Source organism: Elephas maximus, chromosome 1 (genome assembly GCF_024166365.1).
Source record: "Elephas maximus indicus isolate mEleMax1 chromosome 1, mEleMax1 primary haplotype, whole genome shotgun sequence".
Taxonomy (NCBI): domain Eukaryota; kingdom Metazoa; phylum Chordata; class Mammalia; order Proboscidea; family Elephantidae; genus Elephas; species Elephas maximus.
In genome coordinates, this window is record NC_064819.1 from 35,562,976 (window position 1) to 35,581,282 (window position 18,307).

Consider the following 18,307-nt stretch of genomic DNA (forward strand, 5'->3'; position numbering starts at 1 on the left):
TTAACACTGCCACGAATTTCGCCTTCTTTCTACTTTACTGTCTAAATGCTTGATTCATTCTTACCAGCCTGATAGCCCACCTCAGAAGGCAACATGTCACTTTTCAAAAGACCTAAGATTTTTATTTTTTTGCCTAGAGATAGTACTTTATGCTCCTCTTAGCTTTTGAGGGATTGCTTTGACCACTTCACTGCTTTTTAGGAGCCATTTTTTCACAGAAACAAAGGATGCACACAACACAAGTAGCGGATGAATGAGACGTGAAGGCAAATAATGCTCAACAAGGGCTGGAGAGACAGGATCTGTGAGATGACAGGAGGCTACGGCAGGGTATGCCCACACATCACTTCACTAGCATAATGATTCAGCGTAGTGCTCAGTGTATGGCAAATTCAAGTTTTACTTTTTGCAACTTTTTTCTATTTTTTCGAATATTTTCTATCTGCGGTTGGTTCAATCTGTAGATGTAGAACCCGCGGATACAGTGGGCCAACTGCATATAAAAAGTAGAACCCCCAAAATTAATCTATGGTGTTAGTAGTCAGGGTAACTGATTATCCTTAGGAGATAAGCTAAAGACTGAGAAGATGAGATAAGGGGGCTGCTGAGATGTTGGCAATGTTCTGCTTCTTGATCTGGACCCTGACACAGACATGTCAAATTTGTAAAATTTACTGAACTTGACACTTACTGTCTGTACACTTTTCTGTTATAATACACTTCAATAAAAGATAAAACAAACAAAATGGAAGTTTCAGGTTCTAAAATGCTTAAATACTACTTTTGTAATACAATTTTCTTTCAAAGTAGCTTGATACTCTGGTACTAGCTTAATACATGTGCCCACTTCTTCAGGTTTTCTATAATTATACCCTTTTCACAGGTAAGGGAGTAGTTTCCTTATGATGGTCTATTCTGTAATGTATATTGTTTTCTCAGATAACAATGTATGTGACTATATTTCAAAAGTTACAGGAAAAATAACTTACATCTTCCATATATTCTGGCTCTGATGCAGAAGCATCCCAACGATTATTCAAAATAAAAATATTAGGCTTGGAAAGTCGCTCATTTACTTTGTGAAAAAACTGTTTTTCCTAAAAGACAAAAAAAATCCCATAGTATGTTCACTTTTAGAAGCTATTTTATATATGCACATTTATAATTGAAACCTTATTTTAATCTAAAAGCTTGAGCCATTTAGACAACAGTGATTAACACCCATTGATAAGGGCTCCCAAAGCACTCTGTAAGCATTATATTTTTCAAAGAAAAGAAAATTAAAATAGAAGGCAAAGGCTGGATTTCTCTGCTCCTGCCATAAGTGATTCTGAAATTCAATTTAACAAGTATTTATCAGTCTCTACTATGTGTAGGTATACGAAAGGTACTCCTGGATAAGACAGCCCATGTTCTCAAAAGCTACCTCAAATCCTTTTTAGAGTTAGGCTAAGTAAATTAATACCAATATAAGACACACGTACAACTCATCGTAATACAGAAATGCATATGCCATAAATAATATAAATAAAATGCTATGACTATTCAAAAGGATACATCACATCTAGTTGAAATGAAAAAGGACGTGGTAAAAGAGATGGGCTTCAAAGTACTGATAATAGGGCTTTCTGAAGGATGAAAGTAGGGAGGTGAAAGAACTGTAGGCAAAGAATAGCATAAATGAAGGTACCAAAATCAGAACACACAGAGATTTGTTTATCCAGCACCCAAATAATGAGGTTATTCTAACATGGATTTTAAATGTTTTTCCACTTTTTTCTATCACCAGATTATAAGTGAATGTCAGTGTTGTCATGGCAGCCTGGTCGATATAATAGGCTGGGCTTTACAAACACCACAAACACAACAAAACAGAGGACTTGCTGGTTTAACACCCAGATTATAATCGTGCCCTGTCATTTCTATGTTTTGATGAAGAACAATTTTTTTTTAGATGCTACAATTTTGGATATTAGATTCCCGGACTCTGCAAATATAGTTTATCTGGGATAAGTCTAGTTCCAGACATTCTGGATAATCATCTAAGGATTGACAGAGGCTTGGAGTGTACGCAGGTAAAGTTGGAAAAGGTTGAAAAATGGTAAAGCTGGAGGAGGTTGACAAAAGTCAGAACATGGAAGGCCTTCCTGATGGAACAGGGGAGCTTTTTAAACTTTATTTAAGACACCTAAGTAAACATTTTTTGTTTTGGTTTTCTAAGTAAACATACTAACAATTCCGATGTCCATTCCCTCTGAGACTGGCAATGTATCAGAGTGAATGTCAACACCACACACCTAATACTTTGAACTAATAAAGATTCATCAGAAACCAGAGCTATCAAGCCCTAGATTGCTACTGAACACCCTTTAGATCGGACACCCTCTACTAAAGATTCAGCCTGTCCAGTTCCATGGAAACACAAACTCCTGATAACAGAGGTTCTATAGGATTTAGATTTCTCTCAGTTCTCAAAAGTGAAACTGATGTCATTTAACTTCATACCCAAACACAGTAATATAATTAAATCCTACCGTGTTCATTAGTGTTGATTCAGAGTTTGCAACCAAAACGAAGACATCCGCATCTAAGCAAAACTTATCAATCCAGCTATCCAGCTCTGTAGTGACATCTGTGCCTGGACTGAAGAAGTAAAATAAAAATTCTATTATACAATATTTTTCAAAAACAAAATGTGAGTTACATAAAGGAAAGTTTTTTCTTTCTTTCTTTCTTTTTTTTTTTTAAAGCTTTTGTAGTCTAGAAGGGCAGGATTTCTACCAGTCATTTGTATGAAGCCTGTAAGACAGCAGTTACTGTAGGCTGAAAGTTTTTGCTTTATGTACCTGTATATATTTATCCCCCTATGTGTCTGTCATTTTTTCGTACTGTGGGGGCTTTTGTGTTGCTGTGATGCTAGAAGCTATGCTACCGGTATTCAGATACCAGCAGGGTCACCCATGGAGGACTGGTTTCAGCTGAGCTTCCAGACTAAGACAGACTAGGAAGAAGGACCCGGCAGTCTACTTGTGAAAAGCATTAGCCAGTGAAAACCTTATGAATAGCAGTGGAACACTGTCTGATATACTGATGGAAGATGAGCCCCCCAGGTTGGAAGGCACTCAAAAGATGACTGGGGAAGAGCTGCCTCCTCAAAGTAGAGTCGACCTTAATGACGTGGATGGAGTAAGGATTCTGGGACCTTCATTTGCTGATGTGGCATGACTCAAAATGAGAAGAAACAGCTGCAAACATCCATTGATAATTGGAACCTGGAATGTACGAAGTGTGAATCTAGGAAAACTGGAAATCGTCAAAAATGAAATGCAATGCATAAACATCGATATCCTAGGCATTAGTGAGCTGAAATGGACTGGTATTGGCCATTTTGAATCGGACAATCGTATAGTCTACTATGCTCAAAGAGGAATGGTGTTGCATTCATCGTCAAAAAGAACGTTTCGAGATCCATCCTGAAGTACAACGCTATCAGTGATAGAATAATATCCACACGCCTACAAGGAAGACCAATTAATACGACTATTATTCAAATTTATGCACCAACAACTAGGGCCAAAGATGAAGAAATAGAAGATTTTTATCAGCTCCTGCAGTCTGAAATTGATCAAACATGCAATCAAGATCATTGATAATTACTGGTGATTGGAATGGGAAAGTTGGAAACAAAGAAGAAGGATTAGTAGTTGGAAAATATGGCCCTGGTGATAGAAACAATGCTGAAAATCGAATGATAGAATTTTGCGAGACCAACGACTTCTTCATTACAAATACCTTCTTTCACCAAAATAAACGGACCTCGCCAGATGGAACATACAGAAATCAAATTGACTACATCTGTGGAAAGAGACAATAGAAAGGCTCAGTATCATCAGTCAGAACAAGGCCAGGGGCCGACTGTGGAACAGACCATCAATTGCTCATATGCAAGTTCAAGGTGAAACTAAGAAAATCAGAGCAAGTCCATGAGAGCCAAAATATGACCTTGAGTATATCCCACCTGAATGTAGAGACCACCTCAAGAATAGATTTGACGCACTGAAAACTAGTGACCGCAGAACAGACGAGTTGTGGAATGACATCAAGGACATCATCCATGAAGAAAGCAAGAGGTCACTGAAAAGACAGGACAGAAAGAAAAGACCAAGATGGATGTCAGAGGAGACTCTGAAACTTGCTATTGAGCATCGAGCACCTACAGCAAAAGGAAGAATTCATGAAGTAAAAGAACTGAAGATTTCAAAGGGCCTCTTGAGAAGACAAAGTATTATAATGATATGTGCAAAGAGCTGGAGATGGAAAACCAAAAGGGAAGAACGCGCTCGGCATTTCTCAAGCTGAAAGAACTGAAGAAAAAATCCAAGCCTCGGGTTGCAACAGTGAAGGATTCCATGGGGAAAATATTAAACGACGCAGGAAGCATCAAAAGAAGATGGAAGGAATACACAGTCATTATACCAAAAAGAACTAGTCGATATTCAACCATTTCAAGAGGTGGCATATGATCAGGAACCGATGGTACTGAAGGAAGAAGTCCAAGCTGGTCTGAAGCCCCAGGAACTGATGGAATATCAATTGAGATGTTTCAACAAACAGATGCAGTCCTGGAGGTGCTCACTCATCTATGCCAAGAAATATGGAAGACAACTTCCTGGCCAACTGACTGGAAGAAACCCATATTTATGCCTATTCCCAAGAAAGGTGATCCAACCAAATGTGGAAATTATAGAACAATATCATTAATATAACACGCAAGCAAAATTTGCTGAAGATCATTCAAAAACGGCTGCAGCAGTATATCAACAGGGAACTGCAAAAAATTCAGGCCAATTTCAGAAGAAGACATGGAGCCAGGGATATCATTGCTGATGTCAAATGGATCCTGGCTGAAAGCAGAGGATACCAGAAGGATGTTTACCTGTGTTTTACTGACTATGCAAAGGCATTCGACTGTGTGGATCATAACAAACTATGGATAACACTGGGAAGAATGGGAATTCCAGAACACTTAATTGTGCTCATGAGGAACCTTTACATAGATCAAGAGGCAGTTGTTCGGACAGAACAAGGGGATACTGATTGGTTTCAAGTCAGGAAAGGTGTGCATCAGGGTTGTATTCTTTCACCATACCTATTTAATCTGTATGCTGAACAAATAATATGAGAAGCTGGACTATATGAAGAACGGGGCATCAGGATTAGAGGAAGACTCATTAACAACCTGTGTTATGCAGATGACACAACCTTGCTTGCTGAAAGTGAAGAGGACTGGAAGCACTTACTAATGAAGATCAAAGACCACAGCCTTCAGTAAGGATTATACCTCAACATAAAGAAAACAAAAATCCTCACAACTGGACCAATAAGCAACATCATGATAAACGGAGAAAAGATTGAAGTTGTCAAGGATTTCATTTTACTTGGATCCACAGTCAACAGCCATGGAAGCAGCAGTCAAGAAATCAAAAGACGCACTGCATTGGGCAAATCTGCTGCAAAGGACCTCTTCAAATTGTTGAAGATCAAAGACGTCACCCTGAGGACTAAGGTGCACCTGACCCAAGCCATGGCATTTTCAATCACATCACACGCATGTGAAAGCTGGACAATGAATAAAGAAGACCAAAGAAGAGTTGACACCTTTGAATTGTGGTGTTGGCAAAGAACATTGAATATACCATGGATTGCCAAAAGAATGAACAAATCTGTCTTGGAAGAAGTGCGGCCAGAATGCTCCTTAGAGGCAAGGGTGGCGAGACTGCATCTTACATACTTTGGACATGTTGTCAGAAGGGATCAGTCTCTGGAGAAGGACATCATGCTTGGCAGAGCACAGGGTCAGCAGAAAAGAGGAAGGCCCTCAACGAGGTGGATTGATACAGTGGCTGCAACAATGGGCTCAAGCATAGCAACAATTGTGAGGATGGTGCAGGACCGGACAGTGTTTCATTCTGTTGTGCATAGGGTCGCTATGAGTTGGAGCCAACTTGATAGCACCTAACAACAACAACAACAATGATATTTACCCAGCTGGCAAGACAGTGATTGACAGAGCTTATCCAACTGACAATTTAACAAATGCTAAAACAAAGTCTATTTACAAAAGATAAATAACTGGGTGATTTTTGACAATCAAGTAACATCATCTATATTTCAATCTTTTATATCTTTATGCTTTGGAAGGCTCAAAGGAGATTCAAGTGCTGATAACCACATACACAAAAACAAAACCCTCTACTAGGCATAAATTCAACATATCATCCTTTATCTGTAAAAACTGAAGTGAAACATGTACAACTGTCTATCTACACTTTAGCTCGATGCATCCTACGACAAATTTGCAAGATGACTGGTTGGGGCCATGGATGCAGTCTGGCTATGAAGCAAAGTTAATTAGCTAATACCGTATTTAAGTAAAAAATTTTGAGCTCACAAGCATCTTCTCTCTCATCTTAAACATTTCTGTTGATTACATGAAACACGAGTACAATGAAAAGTCCATCATCCAAAACAAAATGGTTTATACAGAACACTGAAATAATAACTGAAGACAACAAAAGAGCACACTAAAACTTTAAAAATCGCTGAAAATCTTTTGATTACATACATTGCTTAACAGATAGTATAATCATTTGTAAAGCACCAGTGTAGTAGGATGATTTAAAAAACACATAATAATAAACATAGGTTAAGAGCTAGAGGCTCAGAAGAGAGGAAAAAAAATTCAAAAGCATTCTATTATTCTTGAACAATAAAAAGCTGCATAAACTGTTCAGCAAAGTTATTTTGGGAAACTCAGTCTCAGGAACAAAGTCACTGTTGGTTAGGAAAAACCTACAGTTACACAATTTCCAAGGCCCAACCACTTATTCAAATTACAAAGTTAGTCTAGAAAAACTAAGACGAGTGGCTAAATCCTTGTAATTTCTTATAGGAGAATCAGGGCTTTCATGTAGCTATTAAAAAACAAGTCAACATCTCATCTGTTCCTTAGCAAATGAGAACAAAGCAGCAACTGAACATTTAAGACTTTAGTACTACATGCTAAAGTAAGCAGCATTATTCTATTAAAACTCCACCAGAGGAAAATGTAATTCACATGTAATTTTACCTGTCTACTAAAACCAGGTCATCTCTCAAGAGTGCACATTTTGCCTTTGGCCAAAACACATGTACGAGACAGCCAGCTTTCAAGTCTTTGTCCATATGAAGGGCGTGGGCCAGCTGATTAACAGTCTAAAGAGGAAGGGGAAAAACCTCCACTTGTAATAAAATTCAATAAAAACAAAAATACTATGCATCAGTACAATACTTATTTTTGCAAAACATGTACAAAACGGAGAACTTTGAATAATCTGAAACAAAACCATTTGAACAATCTTGAGAAGGCTGTTTTAAAATTACCAAGTAGAAAAAAAAATTAGTTCCCTTAAAACAGTTTAGTCTTACTACCCTGCAAAAATAATCAAGGTTGGAAACGTTCTAAATGCCCAACAATGAAAGTCTGGCAATGGAATCGTGTGCAACCCCCGAAATTGATGTTGTAGAAATTTACCGGTAGGAAAAGAAATTTATAATATTTTAAGAGGAAAAAAAATCAAATCAGAAAATAGGACACAGAATAGAAAACGATTTTGTTTAAAAAAAATTCACGCAAACATTAAGTCCATACCAAAGAATTTCCACTGGTTGTGGGAGGTGTGTGAGTTTTGGAGTTTCTTTTGTTTTTGCCTATTTGTATTCCCTGATACCTCTGAAATGAATACTTGATAATAAGAGAGAAAAGAAATAAAAGTAACTTCATTATTAAAACAGGCTTCAAAATGCCACAGGAATAAGATCCAGGCGATATAAGAGAACCCTGATACATACCCTCCTTTTAATGAAGGATTTTTCTTAGCAGTTATTTATATACACAGCCCTACTTAAAACCAATGACTGTGCCTACTCCTTTGATTTAAATTCACTAAGTACTTCTATTTCTCAAGATAACTTCTGACATACATTTATTTATTAATAGGTTAATCCAACACACTTAACATATTATGTATTACATTAAATATACAATTTTTGTAAAAGGTTTAAAACAAAATGAATAAATCAAAGAAAGAGCATCAACACACATACCTCCATGGTTTGTTTGTGACTTACATCAAATTTTAAAGAGAAATATCTATTTTCAAATAAGCAGAAGAGTCCTGATCAGGGTTGTACCAAGTTTCAAGTTAATTTCCATGGTGACAATGTTAGGTAGGGCTTTTTGTTTTTCTTTAACTGCTCACTTTCACAAATTTTTTGATAGAATTATAAACCTGTACTAAAATCTTAGTGCTTCACCTATAAAATTCAAAGTACCTATCTGACAGGGTTGGTTTGAGTTACTGTGAGTATTAAGAACAGTGCCTGGTACGGTCAATAAAATATTAGCTATTGTTGTGTTTCTTTTACTAAGAAAACTATTGCAGCATAAGACTCAAAGTCGATTTAAAACTTAAAGCTGGTCACTACTTCAGGTACACTTTTACATGTGGGAGTAGGGTCGGGGAAAGAAAAGAGCATGAAGGAAGAGGAATGAGACTAAGGAGCACAGATAAGGAAAAATGAGAGATTACTTTAACATAGCACTGCATTCTTTCCTTTGGAAATCTAAAGCCACCGGTAGTTTACAATCTGATTTGGTAAAAATCTTGATTATAACGCAACAGTGATTCTTTCATTTGAATGGTGGTTAACAGTTTGAAAAAAATTTCATAACATTACTTCATTTATTTCTCAGAACTAATCAGAAGAGTCTGCTCATTCCGAGGAGATAAGCTTAAACAGACTAAGTTCCCTGATTGAGATCAAACTCACAGATCCAGAACTAGAACCCATGACTTCACCTACAGTGTAGCAAAAACTAAATAGCACAGAGATTCAAACACTGAACATTTGCATTCACAGGAGAGATCTTTAGACTTAAGAGAAGGTAACCATAGTGAGAAACAGCCTTTTTCGAATAATTCTACAGGCTCAGAGGGCATGGGGGCTGTCCAGGTTCAATGTCTTATGCACTAAATTTTTGTTCTGTTTTGTTTTTGGATGAAGGAGTTTGTTGTTACTATTGCTGAGTGCCATCAAGTTGATTCCGACTCACAGTGACCCCATGTGACACAGCAGAACTGACCCATACGGTTTTCAGGCTGTAATCTTTACAGAAGCAAATCGTAGGGTCTTTTTTCCGCAAAGTTGATGGGTGGGTTCTAACTGCCAACCTTTAGGTTAGCACCTGAGGTGCTTAACCACTTTGCTACCAGGACTATGTGAAGGAGTCTAGTGGCACTGAATTGTTTTAAGAAATTTATGAAATGTACAGAATTGCCATTGGCTTTTATCTGATTAAGATATAACATTTATTCATAAATGTGGTTACTAAACACCAAGAAGAGAGCACACAATTTCCAATGACACAGACATGTCAAAATCAGATTCTGAGGTCCAATTATTTAAATAAATTTTTTTTTTAAATGGCAAGACTAAGACTGAACAATAGTGACAACACACTTTAATAACATTCTTCTCGCTGTGAATTTTTAAAAAGCACTAATAAATTTTTGGAGCCTTGGTGGCACAGTGGTTAAGAGCTTGCCTGCTAACCAAAAGGTCGGCAATTTAAATCCATCAGCTGCTCCTTGGAAACCCTATGAGGCAGTTCTACTCTGTCCTACAGGGTCACGACGAGTCGGAATTGATTTGACTGCACCTAACAACAATAACAATCTATTTTTAACCCAAATTTACTTTTACGCTATACCAAGAACAGGTTTTGTTCTTTCAATAATTTGGCTCTGAAGCAAAATAATTTTAGAAAATTCAAAATATTAGTGATGGCTTTAATAGCTATGAATAGAAACATTAACAGTTCCTTCATCTCCAGCATGCAGACATCTTACCAAAAAAAATTTTTTTAAGAGGACAATTTAAGGACATTTTTCAGGTACATTACGTCATTAAAATTTAAATATTATACCTTCACACTCTTTTTTTCATCTGATCCTTCTGTCATAAGATAGGCTTTATCTCCATCAGTTCCTTCAACACTCAGGAAGCAGTTGGTTGTATGGCCAATTCCACTAGGGAGAACTTTATCCCACAACATTGCATTGATAACAGAGCTCTTCCCACTGCTTGTCCTGAACAAAGAGAACATACAGTCAGGAAAAACAAACCATAATAGTAAAAGAAAATGTGTTTTTTCACGTGTCTAAGCCCAATTTTTTTAGAATTCAAATTTTGTTAAAATTTCATCAGACTGCATTTTTTTTACGAAAAGAGTTTAAAATTTGACTTACACAAACAGCAGCAATGTACATTTCAGTAAAATAAAGTAGGGAAAAACAAATTCCAACTTTTCCATAAAGCTATCCCTGACGTTTCTAACTTACATAACTTCTTGTGGCAATTTGAACACACAGCCCTAACATTTTTTTGACACACTCCCCTCATCACAAGATGGGGTCCAACGTCCCATTCCCTTAAATCAGGGCTGATTTGTGAATACTTCCAAATAATTTTTGTCAGAAGTGATACTGGGTGACTCCCAAGGCTAGGCCATAAAAGACAATGAAGCTTATTTTGTTTGCTGTAACATGTGCACTTGGAGTCTTGCCATGTAAGATTCCAGGTCCACCATCCTTTGAAGAAGTCAAACCAAATGGAGAGGTCTGGGCAGGTGCTGTTGCTGACAGCCCTAGCCAAGCAATCTCAGCCCAGGCACCAGGCATGTGAGTGAAGAACCCTTCTGATCATTCTAGCCCCCAGGTGTTCAGTCACCTTTAACCTTAAAGCTCCAGAAATTGTGGACGAAAGACAAGACATCTCTGCTGTGCCCTGTCTGAATTCTTGACCCATAGAATCTGTGAGCATAATAAAATGGTTGTTTTTAAGTTGTTAAGTTTTGAATAATTTGTTACACAGTCAATAGTTATCAGAACAGTTCTGATGGCACTGAAACCTAAGGAAAACTCACAACCACATGAGGTACTTGCTGTCAAATAAATCAACCCAAACTTCAGAGGCCATTCAGAGCCTGAGCTGCATGTGTCTGCTCACAGCACAGGAGAACGCTGTAAACCACACAGGCTGCGCCTACCTCCCAGGGCCTAAGGTTAGTACTTTTACTTTACTGCAAAAACAGCATCTATTTCTGTGGTATATGCTTTACCTGTTTTCCTCAGTATAAGAATTGTACCTTTACTTATGCTCTGGATATCGGCCCTACTACCTTCAAAGGGAACCATCTTGTCTCAATCATCTCAACATTGGCTCCTATTGTCACTATACCACAAACTACAAGGTCCAGTTCTTTGTTCTCAGACAAATTTATCACAAAGCCTTGCTGCAGTGATCCTAAAGCATAGTTTGGGAGTCCCCAAGATTCCTCAGGCCCACTGTGAAACTAGAGAATCAGACTCTCTGGAGGTACTCTCAGGGTGATTCTTATACATACTAAAACTTGAGACACCTTGTCACCCTGACTTCCCAAAACATTATACAAAAAACCCTAACTGTCCTTTTACCTGTCTGGCATCTTGAGTCCATCAAAGGTACCTTTCCCTCTCCCTCATCCTATCATTGTTTCTTCTATTACACACTCTCCCCCTGGATCCTCTCATCAACTCCTGGGCTCTCAATCACCAACACAAGCCAAAGATTCCTGAATGTCTATCCAAAGAGTAGAACTTTCAATCCAATCCCACATATCCAACTGCCTTTTGGATAACTCCACTTGAATGCCTGATACATACCACAGATGTACATCCAAACATGGTATATCCAAAACCAAATGCCTCACCTTTTTTCACCAAACCCATCTCAATGAACAGCACTCGGTCAACCAAGTAATCTTTGCCTCTTCTTTTACTTCCCTGAGACAGTCACCAGGCCAGCCTAATCTACTCCTAAATATCCCTTTTACCACCCTTTTCTTTCCAGCTTCACACCTGGGCTCTTGTAATGTCTTCCCTAAATTAATCCAACAGCCTGCTACCCTCGTTCACTCCATTCTCCCCACTATATCCAAGGTTACAGTTACAACACCCAATCCAGGTCCTGTCACTGCTCCCTGTTTTTCACAATAAAAGATTACACAACTCCTTACGTGATACAAGGTCTTTTATGATTTGGCCCTGCTTACTTCTCTACCCTCTTGTTTTGACACTGTTCCCTAATGCCCTAAATTCAACGGGACTTAGAGTGCTCCAAACTTGCCATGGTCTCTTCTCTTTCCCTTTTCATTTGTGGCTCTCTGCATGGAATGGCCTTTTGGACCTTTTCACACCAAGCCAAAAACCAAACCAAACCTGTTGCCGTCATGCCGATTCCAACTCATAGTGACCCTTGTGGACAGATTTAAGAACTGCCCCATAGAGATTCCAAGGAGCATCAAGTGGATCCGAACTGCCAGCCTTTTGGTTAGCAGCCATAGCTCTTAACCACTAGGCCACCAGGGTGTCCTTTCAAACCAAACCTAGTACCTATTTTGCCTTTTTAAGTAGGACAGCTGAGTCATTAACTCTCCAGGAGGCCTCTTCCCTCCTACTTCTACTCCACCCTAACCTGAGTTATTGGCCTCTTTTATGGACCAACCTCATACCACACCCTGCATAAGACCCTGAGGGTATGGTCAACATGTGGCCAAGTGAGAGAGGCAGACAATAAAAACAAACAAAATAATACAGCTCTGCGAAAAGTTTTAAAAAGCACAAACAGGGAGCTTTAATAGAAAAGAACTGAGAAGGAATACTTTAGATAGTGTTCAGGGAAAGCTTCTAAGATCTAATAAGAAAATGGGCAGAACAAGGCAAAGGGAATTCTAGGCATAGGAAACTGCAAGTGCAAAAGCCCTGAGATGAAAAATAGCTTAGATGGCCTGTTAGTTTAGTGAATAAACAAATGTCTTTATTGGTACATACCACATCATAGTTGGGCAACCAAGTACAGGGCTAGTCATTTGTCTTTGAATCCATAATACCTAGCAGTGCATGGCACACAGGTAGTTAACAAATAATTATTAAATGAATGCATATGCTAGAGCACAGATCACTCGATAACACAGACAGCTCCATTAACTATGGGGTTTCCTACTCTCCCCCTGGGAGTCATGGGGTTGAGAGTCTTTTCTGAAGACATTCGTGATAATTTGTGAGTTAACTTAAAAAAGTTAACTCACAAATTATGCATATCATTTATTTCTACTTCAATTCTTAAAACTAGTTGACGTACAATTCTTAGAGATGAGAATCCTTAAAAGATAAAAATACAATCGATCTTCATGAACCTTCATTTCATACCAGGGTGCTAAGATGTACAATTTTTTTATATGCTAACAATTTTAACATTTTACACTGGCAGAAACTGTGGTGGGAGAGGAGGCTATCACTTATACCTACTCCTCACTTATCAACTATTTCATTATCCAACATTTCACATTTACGACAATATTAAAAAATCTACTGTCCAACTATTTTATGCATTAACATACGTCTGGTAGTAATGAACACCAAGATGTGAGACTAACACTGACTGTGAGGGTTAACGTTAAGTGTCAACTTGGCTAGGACAGGATTCTCAACAGTTTGGAAGTTATGTAATGATGTAATTTGGCAGTTCCACGATCAGGTAGTCATCCTCCATTTTCACGTAACACCGGTTTTCACATAACAACCTGGTCTTTGGAATCTAACCATGTCAATAAGTGAGGAGTGAATATACTGAAACATCAGGAACAATGCTGGAGAAACTTACTTCAGAAAACTAACCTTGAGAAGGAATAAAGGATTACCTGCCAAAAAATGCCACTTTCATGTGTCTCCGAGATAGCACCTCACCAATGACAGAAAGTTTGCTTTTATACCCTTGTATTTCTATCACATCATCCTCAGTGGCTATTCGATCAAGTTCTGGATTCTTGTATGTTGCTGCAAAATTAAAATAGTATTAGAAAAAGTGACATAAGTGAATACTGAGTTAATTAAACAATGGAATATTTGTACATATTCTTTTTTGGTTTTCTTCCATAATATTAAAACACTATTTGAAAAATAAAAAGACTCATAGTTAGAATTTTTTAAAAGTTGCACACTTTGTGGCAGTGGGCCATAAGAACCCTGCCAAAAGAATTTGAAAATTATCAAACATTGTTAGTCTCCAAGAAGAGATGCCCCAAGGGAGCATTCCCTGTGTAGGTCAGGGGCCCAGTCAATAGTATCTACTATTAAAAAAAAAAAAAAATCTAAGTCTCAAAAATGCATTTCCCAATAGAGAAACCAGAACTTAATACCCACCTACTGTTCCACTCTACCTGGATCTTCAGATTTAAATCTAAGGAGGACTCACATGTTAAGTAAGAGTGAGGTTTGAATACGAACCCCTCAGAAATAGAAACAGGGCCCACGGAGGCCACCAGGCTAGGAAGGATTTCTTGACTGCTTCCCACAGGTTTAGAACACAACAGCTCATTTACCATGAGAAGGTGGAGAGGAAAGAGAACTGGAGGCTGTATCCCACTCTTGCCTGGTTTGGGGTTAACCGCCTACCCTAGCCCTAATGCCCCCCTCCATGGGTAGAAGTAGCCAGAAAAGCCTACTTTTGAAAAGTAGAAAAGCCCTTCACAGTTTTGTTTCACACTTTAGGATTAAGACAAAACCTGACATTTGCATATTTATTAGCTCTTTTCGAAGGTAAAAACATGGAGATTCATTTGGCTATGTGAATGATCCTAAATAGGGACAAATATTCCCACTTAAAACCTACCCAGTGCTCACCTAATTAAACTTTGGCTTTAACCTGTATTACCATACTTTTCTAATGCATTAATAAAATATGTGCAATCTGATGAAAAACAGAAGGACTGGGTTAAGTATCATTACATTCACTTTTGTTTTGCATTTTATTCTTGCTCTTTCATGTTCTTCCCTGATTTATTTGCTTCCTCCCTTTTTTGATACATTTTTTCTGAGGTTCTAGAAGAAGTTAAATTCAATTCAGTTTCTAAAGCTGATATTTACTAGCTCCTAGCATAATGCACAATCTGTAAGAGGTTCAATACACAGATGCTATAATGTTTACCTTCATTTTCTCTTCCTATCAACTTTTTAGAAAAAATATTCAAACATCAAGAGTGCCCGCTCCAATTCTTTCCAAATTGGAAACATCAAAATTCTATAGTGCTACTTTTTTTTTTTTGCATTCAAAAAACTTGAATTGCATCGGATTTGGTGTTAGGGACACATTAATAAGGCATGGTCCCTGCCTTCAAGGAGCTGAAAATCTGGTGAGGGTTAGGATGGAAAAGGAAAAAAGTTTGATTATACCAACCAACCAAACCACTGCAGAAGTTTACATAGTCCCTCCCTTTCCACTGTACATATTTGAGGGTCATGTAATCTTAAGAAGCTGGAAGAATTTCAACAGTTATTGCTAAAGAAGTACTCTCTACTAAAATATTTCTTTGTTTTGAAAGTGCCCTGCTGTTGCAATAGTTTAGCACTCGGCTGCTAGCTGAAAGGTTGGCAGTTCAAACCCACTCAGTGGCTCCACAAAAGAAAGACCTAGCAATCTGCCTCTCTGAAGACTGCAGCCAAGAAAACCCTATGGCAGAGTTCTACCCTGTCACATGAGGTCACTATGGATCGGAATCTACTTGAGGGCACTCAGCAGCAACAGCAACCACCTTTGTTTGAACAGTTAACACCCATCTAAGAAGTCTTTTTTCCCTCCTTCCCACTGCATCCCAGCCTAATTTAAGGATGAGATAGGTCTGAGGCCTTGGCTTAGGTGCTGAGTTGAGGGGGGAAGACAAATATAGTGGTTAAATGTGGCTGCCTGATTTTTAGCCTGGGTATTTATTGTGTGATTTGGGGAAGCTGCTTAACTACTCTGTGCCTTGATTTCTCATCTTTAAAATGAGTATATGAGAACCTGCCTCAGTGTTGATCTGAGGGTTAAATGAGTTATTAATACTGTAAAGTACTTACAACAGTATACCACACATTAGCATTCACTTCTTGGTTATTAAAACCCACTTAATCTTCCTTTTTGGAGGGCAGAAATTTTGTTATGGATTCCTTCAAAGTATATAGTACAATGCCCTATATGCGTTCAGTAACTAAGGCTGGACACGTGAAGACTGTTGAAATGTCAAATGTTTTGTTATATTTACCACAAAAAAAAAAATTAAAGGGGTAAAATAAACCTAACATAATTTTATTTTCAACATATTTTCTTAAAACAATCTTTTTAAGAACTTAAGAGAAACTAACCTTCAACAAAATGTGATCCTTCAGTGACAAACTCCAATAACTTATCAAAGATCGCAGTAATTGCCTTCTTAGCCAGCACAAAGTGCTTCAGGGGAGAAGCAGTTTCTGCCATTATGCTCCTGAGAGGAAAAAAGTGAGAACAGTACAAATTAAACTGGATGGTGGACATGCAAACTAAAGAACCTACTTGTGTCATTCGCTCCCCAATTAAATTAAACTGCCAAAACATTTTACAAACTTGTTTTTTTTTGTGCGAAGTGTTTTAAACAGACAACTGAAGACTTACTTTGAAGTGATTCTTTCGCTAAAATAAGTGAAATCTAAGGGCCAAAATCTTGGTTGCAATTTCTATGTTATTTCCATTCGGTGAAAATGAAACTAATCACGGCTAAGTTACGACTGCACGTGACTCTTAGGGTACATCAGGGAACTGGGTCAGTCAGAAGAAGCCAAGCTCACAAGTAAGAGCTTCAGCTTCCCCACTTGAAGCTCTAGGTGGCTGGGATGGAGATGCAGAGTGAGGAAATAAAACTCCAAGATCACAATGCAACACTGACATTCAGAAATAGCTATCACACAAAATAAGGAGGCAAGCCGTAAAGAGAGCATCAAGTTTCCGCCAAAAAACTTCAAGAGATGTTTTAAGAAAAAAAAAATTTTTCTGGCGGCTTCTCAAGAAATAAACGTCAGCAAAGCCAAAAGCTCATACCCCAGTCTAATCCTGCCGTGTGCGCAGAATGGAGCCCAGGGGCCGAAAGTGAGGCTGATCCTTCGACAGAGGGTCAGGCCATGACCGCGCAAAGCTGCTGTGTAGGGAAAGCAGGGTGAGGACACGACCCCGTTCAGCAGGCGTAAGCACCGACCTCGGGGAAAGGCCTCCCAAGCCTTACGCACCGGGCGCGGGCCCGACCCCGCCCGCCGCACCACGCGCGCTGCTCCGGGTCCCCCACCCCAGGCGCCGGCCTCAAGGCTCCGATCCGGCCGCCGGCCCAGCCCTGAACCACGTTCGCTCGCTCCTTCCCTAATGATAGCGCTGGTGGCGCCTGGTCACAACGCCTCGCGCACGGCTCCCCGCCCCTTGTCCCCGGCAGCTCGAAGGTCACCCCGACCGTCCCGAACGGGCCAGCAGCCGAGGCAGCGCTCACTCACGCTGTGCCAGCTCCCACTTGTCACCGGGCTACCACAGCTGGGCCACAGCCTCGCCGCCGCCTCATCCTCTCCAGGGAGGCTGCGAACGAGTAGACGCCAGGAGGAGCGACAGAAGGGCGGCCACTTCCGGTCTCTTGCCCTCCCCTCTTCTGTTTGGCTCCGTGGCCGGAAGTGCGTATACGTCCGGCGCCATTATTAACTGCAGGAGGAAGAGTTTGGTGTGGACGGACGGTGTCCTCAGAAGAGTGGTTGCCTGCTCCACTTTCAAACTTTTCCTCCCCTCCTTTCTCTGTTCAAAGTTTCCAAGGCTCTGCCCAGCCTGGGGAAAGCTAGTTGCCAGCAGCTGACTTAGGTAGAACTAGAAGAGGATGGGATTTGGTAGGGGCTGTGGGTTGGCTGGATAGAAGAGGATGGGGTGTGGTAGGGGCTGTGAGATAACAGGAATTCTAAGATACAAATAACACCTACATTATAGGTTCCGGAGCACTGGTGGTTCAGTGGTTAAGAGCTTGGCTGCTAATCAAAAGGTCAGTGGTTCAAATCCACCAGGCACTCCTTGGAAATCCTATGGAGCAGTTCTAGTTTATAGGGTCACCATGAGTCAGAATTGACCACATGGCAGTGGGTTTGGTTTTGGTTTATTGGTTGCTGTGAAAATTAAATGAGTCGATACCATGAAAAGTGCTTAGAAGACTGCTGGTTATATAGTAAGAACTGGACAAATCTCAGCTATTGTGTTTCTATTAGGATATGAATACGAAGTAAGCAAATACAATAGTTTAGATAATTTTAGACAGTGCTTAATAGTCTGAAAACAAAAGCAAAACCTTGACAATGAG

At 39.3% G+C, this 18,307-nt stretch overlaps 1 protein-coding gene across 2 annotated transcripts in view; it reads right to left on the bottom strand.

Moving 5' to 3' along the window:
- MFN1 (mitofusin 1) overlaps positions 1–17,596 on the bottom strand; it is a 40,086-nt gene extending 22,490 nt beyond the window's left edge. Inside the window, exons 1-8 of one of the 2 annotated variants that reach the window (XM_049882054.1) lie at positions 17,469–17,596; positions 17,029–17,125; positions 16,320–16,438; positions 13,841–13,976; positions 10,028–10,190; positions 7,130–7,254; positions 2,535–2,643; positions 990–1,097 (exon numbers count right to left, since the gene is read on the bottom strand). In XM_049882054.1, the coding sequence (XP_049738011.1) occupies positions 990–1,097; positions 2,535–2,643; positions 7,130–7,254; positions 10,028–10,190; positions 13,841–13,976; positions 16,320–16,431 (753 nt within the window). In that variant the 5' untranslated portion in view covers positions 16,432–16,438; positions 17,029–17,125; positions 17,469–17,596. The remainder of the gene's footprint in view (positions 1–989; positions 1,098–2,534; positions 2,644–7,129; positions 7,255–10,027; positions 10,191–13,840; positions 13,977–16,319; positions 16,439–17,028; positions 17,126–17,468) is intronic. The other variant, XM_049882046.1, reaches the window with a different exon arrangement.
- Positions 17,597–18,307: the final 711 nt, after the last annotated feature.